The following is a 13,591-nucleotide window of genomic DNA, read 5'->3' as shown; positions in this document are numbered from 1 at the left end:
GCAAATAGGAAACAGTTATCTGGGGCTTGGGTGTTTTCAGCTGATAGTGGCAGCACCATTTACAGCAGCATTCATCAATTTGACCATCAAATGATCAATAACAGCATCCTTACTCCCAGCACTGCCATCAATCGAGGTATCAGAATCAAAACACCCACATTGACCCGGACAATCGATGTGTAGTCTAAGGACAAACATGGGCCTAAGGAATCGGTCTTATCCTGTTCTGGCGTAAGAGGGACCGGGGTAAGTTGTCACAAATTTTACAACACTGAATATTTATCTGGATCAGCTTAATACAATTTATTAAATACAGTTGATTAGCTGACAATGTTGTGAATGTATTGTTGCATGCATTGTTTTGTGTTTCAAATGAACAAAATGCCTTTAGTTGACTTAATGTCAGTGTTGTGTTCCCTAGTTATTCAATAAACATTACAAAAATATGATGATACTGGAATTGAAATTTGGATGATGAAATCACAATAATCAAATTTAAGACTGAAAATAGAGCCTTATTGTTTTCCCTCTCCACCCGTGGCGGTGTGAATCGCTTGGAGTCGGCCGCATCTGAATTCAAGACTCGGAAAGACACGGATGAGCAGCGATACGTGCCTCGACTTATCATAAGACGAACCGGACTTACAGACTTACTTCCAGACTCTGAAACTTTCTGGAAAGTTGCAGATGAGACTTCTGATCTACCTAGACCAAAGATTCATGAAACAACGACTCTTTGTTTAGCCTATAAATAAACACATTCATGTGAATCCCATTAGGTCGTTTAGATGAAATCTTTAGTAGGCTATTTGTAAATTCTACATAGCATGCGTGTTCATATCATTCATTCTTCAAAAGACTTAAAAATGAGCTGGAACATTAAATTATCAACATGCATATCTATTGAAAATGATTCACCAACGTTAACAGGTGTGAGTCAGAGGAACATTCATATGGAGAGAATATAATGCCAAAGACCAGTTCGTAAAGTTCAACAAGCGAGACACCTAGTGGTCTGTTTTTGTCATTGCATGTGAAACTCCAGTACGCACACATGCATACACATATAACGTAGCAACAACAGCTCAAATTGTAATAAATATAAATAACCAATAAACCTTGCTTGTAATTATGGTCATTTAAAAAAATATCGGAACACAATCCATTGAAGAAAACGCTTTGGTGTATTTCGCAGGACAGTTGAAGGCACATTGCCAACTACTGGAATATTCCACGAATACGGTACGGTTTTTATATTTTTATACTTATAGTAACCTTTTAGGGGTAAAACTGCCATGTTTTGTTTTTTTTAACTATTATCTAACATAAAAGTATCCTATGAAAAGTAGCTAGATTTAGACACTAAATATTACTATCCTCCATAAAATGATGTGGCCTGTTGGTTTTGACTTTCTAAAATCCATCCAATAATTTTATCGAACGTCGTAATTTTGACAATTCTGTTTAAGTGATATTCCATTCATTCATTTGAGATGTTTTTAAACATTTCACTGACCGGCCTTTATTTAAAAGAAGACAAATATACTCGATTTTAAGAGCCTCAGGCCCGATAAGGCCCGGATTTGTTAAAAGTGCCTATTGTGTTGTCAAATATAGGTTAACATACAGACTCAAAAGAATTGAACTGCCTGATAAATACTCGTTTCTTTACTGTAAACTGAGATGGTTATCTTAACACAGGGTTACCTTGAAATATAACAGCCGTATTGATATACCTTTTGGGGAACTGTCAAAACATATTGTTCAGGATTCCCAATGACCAGTATGAGCCAGGATTGTTCTGAAACGTGATGTTGGAAAGAAACTATAGTCAATAAAAAAGTATATGGTGCTGTTACTAGGTAGTTTCTATAAGATGTCAGACAGTGCCATCAGTGTATAACACAAATATATTCAATCTAAAACTAAGAATTTTATTACACATAACTTTTTTCATTTTAATGCTGGTACTCTGCGGCTCAAAAGTTATGATATACTATCAGTTTTCTGTTTTAAAATGTAGTTTATTCCTGTGATGGTCAAGCTGAATTTACAGCACCATTACTCCAGTCTTCAGTGTCACGTGATCCTTCAGAAATCACTCTGACATGCTTGGTCCTCAAGAAACATTTCTTATTATCAGTGTTGAAAACAGTTGCTCTTCTTAATATTTTTGTGGAAACCATGATACAATTTTGTTTTCAGAATTCTGTGATGAATAGAAAGTTGTTCAAAAGAACAGTATTTATTTGAAATAGAATTTCTGTCTAACAACGTCAAATCCATTACGGTCATATTTGATCAATTTAATGCATCCTCGCCGAATAAAATTAATTTCTTAATGAATGATAGTCTAGATCAGGGGTTCCCAACCCTGGTCCTGGAGGCACCCCAACACTGCACATTTTGCATGTCTCCTTTCTCTGACGCACCGATTTCAGGTCTTGAAGTCTCTACTAATGAGCTGATGACCTGAATCAGGTGTGTTTGATTAAGGAGACATCAGGAGATTGTGCAGTGTTGGGGTGCCTCAAGGACCAGTGTTGGGAACCACTGGTCTAGACGACATAAGTGAAAACAGTAGTATGAGTAAATAGAAAAAGCACAAATGTAATGGAATTCATGCACATTCTGCAACTATAAAATAAAGACATGAGACCGATTTTACAAGATTGATTTATTAACTATAATACAGGTCACAGAAGGCCTTACTGTTTATACACCATTCCCATTGAGACTAATTACCAACTTGTAATGACATGTATTTTTATTGATGTAACTTCATTTATTTCTGTATTTTTTTCCATTCTATTTTTGTTTCTTTGTCTTCCTTTTTTAATACTGAGAGCGGCAGACCCCTCTCCCTGACCTGGTCTTGAATCATGCACTACATCATTGTGGCCTTTACACCATTCACAAAAAACAAAACAAGACTGTTAAAAATGCTTCGTCTCATTTTTAATTATTAAAATAAAACATAAAAAGAACACCTTTTCTATCACCATTGACTACAGGGCAAAGCATCAGACCCCCTAACGTACAAATAAACAACCATTCTGAATATAGTTTTGCTCCTTTCTCCTTTAACTTAACAGACAATCTGTCACCAATGTTGAAAAAAGAAAATGAAACAAAAAATAAAGTGATGCAGCCAAATAGAATTGCTGAACCAATGTCACATTTTTAATACACATTTGTCATGTCACTTTACGTCGTCTTCCCCTGCACTTTTTAATTACTTTTGTTTCGTTTTTTTGCCGTTTTATTTTTTTCTGCGAAGGACAAGCGGCTCTGAAAGAATACATTGAAAATATACAGATAATGCAGAATTCACACACAAAGTACCAGGGGCGTATAGGCCACACAGCTCCCGATTTCCCAAAATATACCACTACTCCTCCTCTCTGAGGGCAAAAGATGTAGTGTTTAAGCAAAAATGGGTAAAGAGCTGCAGCTCATCCCAGCCAGTCAGAAGTCAGATTAGCATGTTATAAGGGGGCAAGGCAGGTTTGGTTCACACTGGTTAGCATGTATTACAGGGAGAGATGTGCACAAAAATGAAGTGAAATCTGCTGTGGGATACATTCATTGATCTCCATAAATGTGATTGTTTCACAGTTTCACAACGTCTCCCTGCTTGAAAACCACGGCTCAAAACAAACCGACTCTTTTGAGTTCAAATAAACACAAAAGTCACAGAAAATTATCTGTTACCTAATCTGGAGTATAAGTATAAATGCCGGGGAATATTGGTATGAACTTGAATGCTGAAAGTTTTCTACATTTTTGCTACAATCTGCTGTGGGATACATTCATTGATCTCCATAAATGTGATTGTTTCACAGTTTCACAATGTCTCCCTGCTTGAAAACCACGGCTCAAAACAAACCGACTCTTTTGAGTTCAAATAAACTCAAAAGTCACAGAAAATGATCTGTTACCTAATCTGGAGTACAAGTATAAATGCCGGGGAATATTGGTATGAACTTGAATGCTGAAAGTGAATCAGGTGATTGTGAATGCATCCAGCAGTTTCTAGAAAAACAAAAATGTAGCATTAGCCTGAATACGAGCGGAATTTCATCATGCAATACCTGCTTTGTCCACTGGGTGGTAGTGTTGTACTCCAAGAGCCCACTGAAGGAAAGGCCTACTCACAAGCTACCTCATTAACTTTCCCGTTTCTGTGCCCAGGTTTTCTAACCCCCCAATCTTTCTTTAAAAAAAAAAAACTTCTGGCATTTTATAAACAATGTCATCCTTCTGAGGTCAACTCTGAAGTCTTGACAAAAAGCCACTAACTGCAAGCTCATATTCTCTCACTCTGATAACGCACCACATGCTGTTTTCAAACACATTGAAGACTTTATCTTTTCTGAATGCCATTATTTCATCCAGCTATGCCACTATCTTCACTCTCATCCTCCTCTAGGCTTCCACAGCTCACTGATTCAATGCCATCTGAATAGGTACAGGTAAGACACAGCGTCTCCTCTAGTGCAACCTTCCTTGACCTTCCGGATCTGTGATGCAACTCTTGATTTAGTGCATACCTCTCCTCCAAACGCAGGTGGACCACAACCTAACCCATCCCTTAGAACTCACCACTCCTTGATTCACCAACCATGTGCACAAAAAACCAGTCCACAGATCCAACATAAGCCAGAAGGGAGGGACTTCCTGCAAACGTGTAATAAGAATAATAATACAGCTCCCAAATGAGCAGACACTGAACAAAGTCGAAGATCCTCGTGGAGCAGGAAACTGAGGGTTATCTGGTTGTGAGGACATTCTGCAATAAAAGAAGCATTAGTCTTCCAGCATGTTCTGGAGGCTCATGCGCCAGGGGATAAAGGTGAGGAAAAGATTTCAAATCCCAGAATGCTGTGCAAAAGCATTCCACAGACAACCATTCCAGCAAAACTAGATCCAGTTAGTCAAGTTCTAGTTTTGTCTTTTGATTTTTGTCTCTTTTTTAAAAGGCTGAAACTTTGATTAAATAAGGAGTAGGAATATGGTCGTGTTGCTGCATTGGAAAAAAGCATTTTGTTTTCATAATTTTATAATAACAGTTGTCGGAAGTTACGACAAGAATCTGGTGAATATATAGGCCATCCTGTTGGCCCGCTTAACCTTATTTCTAAGAGGTTGCGTACAGTGGTCACCCGAATATGAGGTGGGGTTCAGCCCATTTGTTCATATACCCCAACACCCATTGGTCGCCAACTGACGAAGACAATGCTGAACCAGCAAGAGTGCAACACCTACGTCACATGGATCCATTAGAGATCTGGGTTTGGGGTTACCACACTTCACGTGCAGTTATCTATGTGTGTGTGAGGAGCATAAAGGGCCAAGAACAGAGCGGCGCTGCAATTTATGGAGTAGCATGATGCAGAAAGTGGGCAATGAAGTGTGGTTGACGTAGCTCATGTACTCTTGACCTTTTTCTTTCTCGTTCCTCTACTGCTTTTGCTTGTGACAAGTCAGGCACAGCCGTGCAATCTCCTCAGAAGTTTCTTCCATTCAATTCATCTCTTTCAGTGCTCCCAAAGTTCTCCTCCTCGTCTACAGGTTCACAGCATGTGTTGTTCCGTAGGGGTGTGATGGGGGTGGAGCGAAGGCAGCAGGCTCTGGATTGGGGATTGAGGGGTTGGGGGTGGAGAATGGGGCGGGGATTGTTGGACTGGGCTGAAGGGCGGGGCTACGGGGTGTAATGGGGCGTAACAGGCAGAGTAGGCGGAGCCTGGTATGGAGGAGGCAGAAGACAAGATGGTGGTAGGCGAGGCAGGGTGTCCAGGCAGGCCGCTGGGTGTGTCGGCCAAAGGCTGATTGTAGAAGAAGAAAGCACACTGGTGGATAAATGTCTCGATGATCATCTGGTAGGTGCGTGTGGCCGTCAGCGCGTCCATGGTGGTGAAATCGGGCCGCATTAGCGTCGGCCAGAAACAGATGGACAAGTTCTCGCTGGTCATCAGGTTCAGGCGGCTGTTTTGACTCACCCTGAAAGAAAGAGAGAAACAGTGAGAATGGAAAACATTTGTGCGAGCGAGTTTGGTCATGTCTTGCCCTAGGGATGGCTCTGATTCTCACTTGTTCAGGTGAGTGATGACGTATTTGAAGACCTCGCAGTTTTCTCGAGGGAACCTGCGGAGCACGTCCTTCATGGTGTGGAGACGCTGCTCTCGATCATTGATTTCTGCAGGGGGCCGAGAGGGAACACAGAATGAGACTCAAACACATTTATTTTCTTTATGCTTCACAGGTGTTCACTTGTCCCACAACACACAAATAGATGGAGAGACACACACACACAGGAGTCAGTCTTGACAACTGCTTCAACGCTTGAGGACCTTCAAGACCAATGTGTTTCTGTAATGTGAAGGTCTCTCTTAAAGGGACATCTCAAACATTGTGTTCTATTAGTTTCAGTAAAGTAAAAAAGGCATGAGTTATTTAGAGAAAGTAGATAGACATGTTTTGAATTATTAACAACTGTATGAACCATACACATAATATTAAGCTGTGTCCCACATATACAATGTGTTCAACCCTGTTACCATGATGATCCACTCTTTAAGTTTCATCAAGTTGTAACATTTTGGAAGTAAAAATGTAGCAAATTTCTACAGCATGGTGGAACTACAAGTAAACGATCACGTTTCATTTTCTTTAATTTTCTATACAAATACATTGCGTTTGTCAAGCTTGACCGTCAACCCTGTTACCAAAGTCCCAACAACAGGGTTGAATGTTGCAAATAATATAAGGGGGAAAAATTGTACCAAAAATGTAAATACTTGCAAACTAGCTAGTCCAGTCCTAGCCTAGTGACAGATTAATTCAAACTTAATCTGCAACTGTTACTTATTCTGTTATATTTACCATTTTATTATATATAGTAGAACCTTTAACCAAAGATAGATATATAGATAGACAGATAGATAGATAGATTTAATTATTTTAATTTGGTGAAGTATTTACCGCTGCTAAAATACTACATCAAACACAACATTTGGATACAGCTTTAACTGTATTTTAATTTTAAACTGTCATTAATTTTTGTAACAGGGTGGAAAACTTAATTATAAATGTAAATTAAAACAGTGCACGCAAAGAATTTTAAAAATAATTTTCAAAGAGATGTATGCACTCTTTTGTATGCATGACTAGAAAGTGACACTTAAAAAAAATAAAACAAAATAATTTTTTGTTAAGAGTTATCAATTTCAAACTTTAAAAAATGAAATAAATCAGATTTTAAACAGACAAATTAATAGATAAGAAACTCTTTAATTCATGTTTTAACAGATAAAATATATACAAATTCACATATAATTTAAATAGAAAAATAGACCAATTTAAAACTAAAAATTAAAACAATAAAATAATAAAATAGTAAACAGACTCCTAGTCCTCCATAATTTTGCACTAGATTTGTGAAAAATGCTGAATATTAATAGAGACTTTCATTCAATGTGTGTGCAGAAACTGAATCACTCTAGCTGCTCCAGATGAAATGTGTGTGGGGACTCTTTCTTAAAACACTATCCACGTTTGGCTTTGGGACCTCAGATTGCTTGGAAGCGATGCTTGAGGAAATAATTCAGGAATAATGAGTTTTAATATGCACAAAGGAAGCAGCACACTCCACCTAAATCAATAAACAACAACTCTAGGGAGGAGTAACAGTGAAAAGGTGTGTGTATGTGTATGCGCGAGCATACTAGACTTCCCATCAGTCTCATCTGGAGTGACCGAGGGATTGTTCAATGAAGCACAGTGTCTCACACACACAAACAGTACATGTACAGAAATAAATGTGTAGTGTGTGCACTGCAGTCACACACAGAGACACACACATACACACACGCCCTGGGTGCAGTGAGCTTGATGGTTGCAGTGAGTCAGAACGGCTTACATCAGCCCTTAACGCTGTGAGCCCTGTGTCAGAACATGTGACCACTACGGCAGATGTGTCCCTCCCTAGTCTCACTCACACACTGACATCAGCATTATGCATTGTGGCCCCTGATGCAGAATTACTATAGTAACTAGAAAGAAAATGTGCAGAACCACCATAATGCCAGGTAATTTCTTTATGGTTGCTAGCTAGGATGATTTTTAGTGGATGTAGATGTAGAGTGTTCTGGGTCATTGCTTACTGACCCTCCAGCAAGTTCCAGAATACATGTTTTTATCAGTTATAACTCTAAGAGAGAAACAGCGCAGACACTAGACAAGGATGAAACTTTATAGTGCACAAATGTTTTAGCGCACTATCAAACGGAGTATACTTAGCATGTTTCCATCAATACTTAAGGATTCTTTGGGCCTAAGTTTAAAGCCCAAACTATACTTCGGTTTTTACGTGTATGCACGTGTGTGATGTACATTTCGTCACCAATACTATACAGACACAGGCCGATTTTTATAACTACACATATTCAGCACGCTCATCTCACACATGTGCTTTGAATTTTTCCACATAGTACACACAAACTGTCCACAACACAGGAACGCACATATTCAGTGCATACGAAGACATTTTGTTTTTTTTTTAAAGGCTCGGCAGTGCGCATATCTAAGCGTTCAGGTCAAAACTAAAGTATATTTTAGGCTTAATTCTCAAACTTAGAAACGTGAATGAAACCATGACCTCAAGTATTAGCAGTAGTAATAGCCAGACACTGTTGATTTTGAGACTGAATATGCAAATCAGAATAAACTGCCACCGCCAATCAGAAAATGCATTAATCTAAATATCCCGTTGAGACATCTAATAGATGGCAGATCAACAAAGCAAAGGAATATTCAGAAGGTCTTAAAGCAGTGCAGGTGCGTCCTGTTTCCAGAGACTAAAACAGAACAAGCCTGCTGGGCTGTTGCCATGGCGTCCAGTGACAGACGGACCGCCGCAAAGCACCGCCCACCACCTGCGGAGAGTGACACGGCAGTCAGGTGACCTGCCGTCTGTCCTCTCCCTCCATTATCCCTTCCTTCTTAATACAAGAACATTACAAAAGCCCATTGAGAGTAAGTAGTGTTTGGTTGTAAGTGTAGTTGTGACAAACTATTAACAAGTGGTTACTAAAACAGTTTTGGTTACCATTGACTTGCTTTGCATGGACAAAACAAATGCTGACATCTTTTAAAATATCTTCTTTTGTGTTTCACAGAAGAAACAAACTCAACCACGTTTGCAATGACATGAGGGTGAGTAAATAATGACAAGTTTGATTTCTGGGTGAACTATCCCTTTAAATCTTTGCCGCGTAACTTCCCGCGCATCAAACACAGCTCAGAACACACTAGCAACCGAACGGCGACGCCCTGGCAACCACCCACAACATTATGTTGTCAAGATTTGCACAGGCAAGATCCCCTCACATTATCATCAGGAAACATACAAATCTATTTTTGGTTTGAAAAACACAAAGATAACTATTAACAGCTTGAATTAGTATCGGATTATGTTGGTATCTGGCAGATTAAATTCACTAAAAAATATGCAGCGGACTCAAATTACCGTATTGGCCCGAATATAAGACGACCCTGATTATAAGACGACCCCCCCTTTTCCAGATGTACCTTTTGGAAAAAAGCTTTTTAAAAACCAAATCTTGTTTTTTCTCAGTAAAACACATTTTGTCTTCAATTATTTTCATATTGCATGTGTTTCCTATTTTAATTTTTGTTTTGAAAGTATGGTAAAAACTGGTAAAATGTACCAACAATCATCACATTAAAAAAATATACACTTTTTGATGTACCATAAAAAAACGGTAGCCCATCTGAATTAGGACATTTAGGCTATCCATCTAATAGTAGCCTACCAAAATCTTATTAACAGTAGAAGTTAAATCTTACTGTAATCTTCACATCTGGGTACTGTCTTACGTTTTAAAATCACAAAGGAAGTTTGGTGCCATCAGGCTAACGTGACAGTACCGACTCATGCAGCTGTAAGGTTTTATTTTTCTTTTGTTTTTACTCGCGATCTTTACAACACGCATTACATTACGTATTTCATGGCACACTCGTTTTATGTGTATTTGGCGCCACCTATTATTGCTGGTGTATTATTGACATGTCAAAGTCTAGACCCCGAATATAAGACGACCGCGTTTTTTCAGATGTATTTCCAAGAAAAAAAACGTCTTATATTCGGGTCAATACGGTAACATTTTCTATGGCCATTTGAACAGTATTGAGATTTTTTTATATATATACCAATATTTTCTTGTATACCAAAATTTTAACACTAGCAAAATGAGTGACATCATGATTGGATCATATTGAACAATTTTAACCAATCAAACCTGCTCTTTTGTGCTTTACTCCACCAGTGCAGGTTTGGGTGTTACGCTTTATTTTCTGCTGAATCAGACCTGCTGTTTGCGAAACTATTTAAATCATGGCACGACTTGAAAGGGCTTGTTTATTGAGAAACAGTCTGGAGTGAAGGACTAACGGCAATCTTAGGCTTAAGTCTCATCGCTTGTGTGTTGCTGGCTTGGAGCGATGCCTAGAGTAGACAAAGCTGAACTTCACACTGAGACAGAGTGTGTGTATTAAAGAATGGGGAGTGAAGACTGTAATACCGCAACAGGAAAACGCACTGCGGAAACCCAATCCATTTCTACTCGCTGGCTTCTCCCTTGTTGTTCTTTTTCTCCCTCTAACAAGAGCTCTCCACACACAGGATGTCCAGCAGAGGAGATCTCCAGAGCACACTAACCTCAGAGGACTATGCTGTCTGACAGTAAACATCTGGCCTTCCCTGTATCAGTGTTTTTATTGATTGTGAGAGCCTACATAGGTCCATTCGTCTGCTCACTGTCGTGTTGATACTCACTGAAGGCCTCCACCAGCTCCGTCTGCATGCTGTAGGGTACCAGAGGATCAGGCAGCTCTGAGAAGAAGCTCTTCATCGCTCCAGCCACCGTGTTCACAGACATGTCCTTCTCGATCAGGTCAATGTTAGGGTCTATATAATGTACAGAAAGAGAGAGAGAGAGAGAGAGAGAGAGAGAGAATTCGGTTAGACTTTCAAATGGAGGTTTGTGAATGACTGCAGCTTTTCAAGCTATTCACAAATTAAAGTCATTAAATTACAGTCTAAAAAGTAAAAAAAAGGAAGACCACCATAATCGTTTTCAGAGTGTGACTGGTTAAGTGTGCATTATCCTTCTAATGGGTGTTCCTACACTTTTGGGCTGATTTTGATTAAAACCAACAGATTTATTCTTACAAATTTGACCATGGATAAAAGGCATGTAAAAAAGTATTTTTGTTACTTTTCACACACATTTGTTTTACCCTTGGTCCCAGACCTTCAATCTAAAACTATGAAAATAATTCATATTTATAAGATGGATTGAGTTTAATAATCTAAACAAAAGGTGAAGTAAACAAACCATTTCAATAGTTCCTGTGTGATTTACACTATCATTCAAAAGTTTAGGTTTTAGATTCTTAATGTTTTTGAAAGAAGCGAACCAAGAAACATTTTTACAATTTCAAATAACTGTTTTCTATTTTATTATATTTAAAATGTTATTCCTGTGATGGCAAAGCTGAATTTTCAGCATCATTACTCCAGTCTTCAGTGTCACATGATCCTTCAGAAATCATTCTGATATGCTGATTTGGTGCTTGAAAACGGTTGTGCTGCTCAATATATTTCAGAAACACGAATAGAAAGAGATTAGAAAGTTCACAGAAAATAATTATAATTTTTGTTATAATAGTATAACATTTCTTTACTGTCAATTTTTGAGCAATTTAATGTGTCCTTGTTAAATAAAGTATTAAAGACCCCCAGTGGTGAAAGTCAAGTTTTTAATGTGGTTTACATGTCTATCTGGTGTTTTTAATATGCTTATGGAAAAACCATGTGCAAATGCATCAACAACACCACTGCTGAGCATTTTCTCCTTAAAACGGCAGTGTATCAAAGTCTCAAAAAAGTGCTTGAAACCACCCATTTCCTACCATCATAAACGTGACCAATCCCGTCAACCTGCGCTACATATCATTAGCAAAGTGTTTCTACCGGAGGATGTTGATTTTTAGAAGGCAGCTGTCTGAGATGGCAAACGGGAACCTGGTTTGTGTAACATTAGCAACACGTTATTAACTGTTTGATAACATAGGCAAGCCAAAGGCTAATGATATCAATTACTGTAACGTGTCTGATGTTGTAGAGAGTGTAACAAGCTGTATTGTTAAGCAAAAATTGTGAATGCATTCAATTTGCTATTGATCAATACATTAATTTGTATGTTATCACTAACAGAACACAAATGACAAATTAAACTAATAAGATTGGGAAAACTCCGAGCAAAAAAAAGCCAAAGGGCCAAAAGTGCCAATAACTGAAGAAACACCATGACCTGCACCAAAAGTTTGGGTCACTCTGACCCAGAAATACATTTTGTACCAAGGAACTGGCATCGAGATGAATGGGAAGGCTAATGTAATTTTTCTACGAGGTACTTACAATAGAGGTACTAACAACAAACAATCCGTTTCTTAAAATCAGACACAGGATCATATGAACATCACTGACAGGCAGCTTCTTCCAAAATGCATCTTCTTTGTTCACACAAGGGGTCCTTCTGAAAGCAAAAGCCCCTTATAATCAAACCTCTCCACTCTTGCTGTCTGGATGCATCTCTAATCTCTCAGCTGATCCAGCGAAATGTGTATCTAATTAGAGAATGTATGCTTAGCGTGCAGGCGTGAAATTAGTGCATAGGAGAGGGTGAGAGGTTATGAGACGCAAACAACAAGCGCCGATTAAAACCACAAAACAATTTTGATCTTCGGTTCTGCCAATATGATTGAGCTAAAGCTACAAACACACACAAGCACTCCACATTCGTATTACAATTGTAATCTTTCAGTCCAGCACGTTAAATCCAGTTGACCCCAGATCAGTTACTCTAGCCGTCCTGATTCTATTTTATCAGAGATCGATAATGGCAGTGTAGCACCTGATTGTGCATTGTCTGACATTTCGCTGAAGCTGGCCGGGATGCTGCTGAGCACATACCTGTGCAGTAATTTCCGCCGTAATTGTATCGTCACCTGGCTGTGCGGGGTTCTGATCGATCAGACACGAGCCTTCGCCTTCTATTAGTTCATGCCCTTCCAAACCAGGCCCGACCAGATCAGTGGAGCGTGTGCGCTCGTGGTTCGTTATTACCCAAACCAATCTGCTGGTAATTAACTGACCTTCTCTTCCAGCACAAACACACAATCAGGACAGCCTACAGTGGCACACACACACACACACACGCGCATGCACGCACGCACGCACACACACACCCACAGCACACAGCAGTTTCTTTAAAGAGCCTAATGAAATGAAAATGAGAGATTTGGGGCCATGATTTTGGTCCATGTCTATTAAATAATAAAATATATGAATTTATCAATAAATATTTAATTTCTTTTTAAGAATGATAGTTAAAAAAATAAATGACATATTCATATAAACCTTCATATATTTTATTAGCTATTCATATATTATACAATATTTATAACATGTAAATGCATTTTTACTTATAAATGCTTTATTCTG

The 13,591-nt window shown here is 38.6% G+C and overlaps 1 protein-coding gene across 1 annotated transcript in view; it reads right to left on the bottom strand.

Moving 5' to 3' along the window:
- Positions 1-3,801: 3,801 nt before the first annotated feature.
- Positions 3,802-13,591, bottom strand: part of LOC107592666 (rho GTPase-activating protein 35-like) — a 113,077-nt gene continuing 103,287 nt past the window's right edge. Inside the window, exons 7-9 of the mRNA XM_016282206.1 lie at positions 10,859-10,990; positions 6,094-6,199; positions 3,802-6,003 (exon numbers count right to left, since the gene is read on the bottom strand). Coding sequence (XP_016137692.1) covers positions 5,577-6,003; positions 6,094-6,199; positions 10,859-10,990 — 665 coding nt within the window. The 3' untranslated portion in view covers positions 3,802-5,576. The remainder of the gene's footprint in view (positions 6,004-6,093; positions 6,200-10,858; positions 10,991-13,591) is intronic.

This window comes from Sinocyclocheilus grahami, unplaced genomic scaffold (genome assembly GCF_001515645.1).
Source record: "Sinocyclocheilus grahami isolate Dianchi unplaced genomic scaffold, SAMN03320097.WGS_v1.1 scaffold156.1, whole genome shotgun sequence".
In the NCBI taxonomy this organism is placed as follows: Eukaryota; Metazoa; Chordata; class Actinopteri; order Cypriniformes; family Cyprinidae; genus Sinocyclocheilus; species Sinocyclocheilus grahami.
Note: the sequence above shows the minus strand (reverse complement) of the source record. Positions and strands in the feature narration are given on the sequence as shown.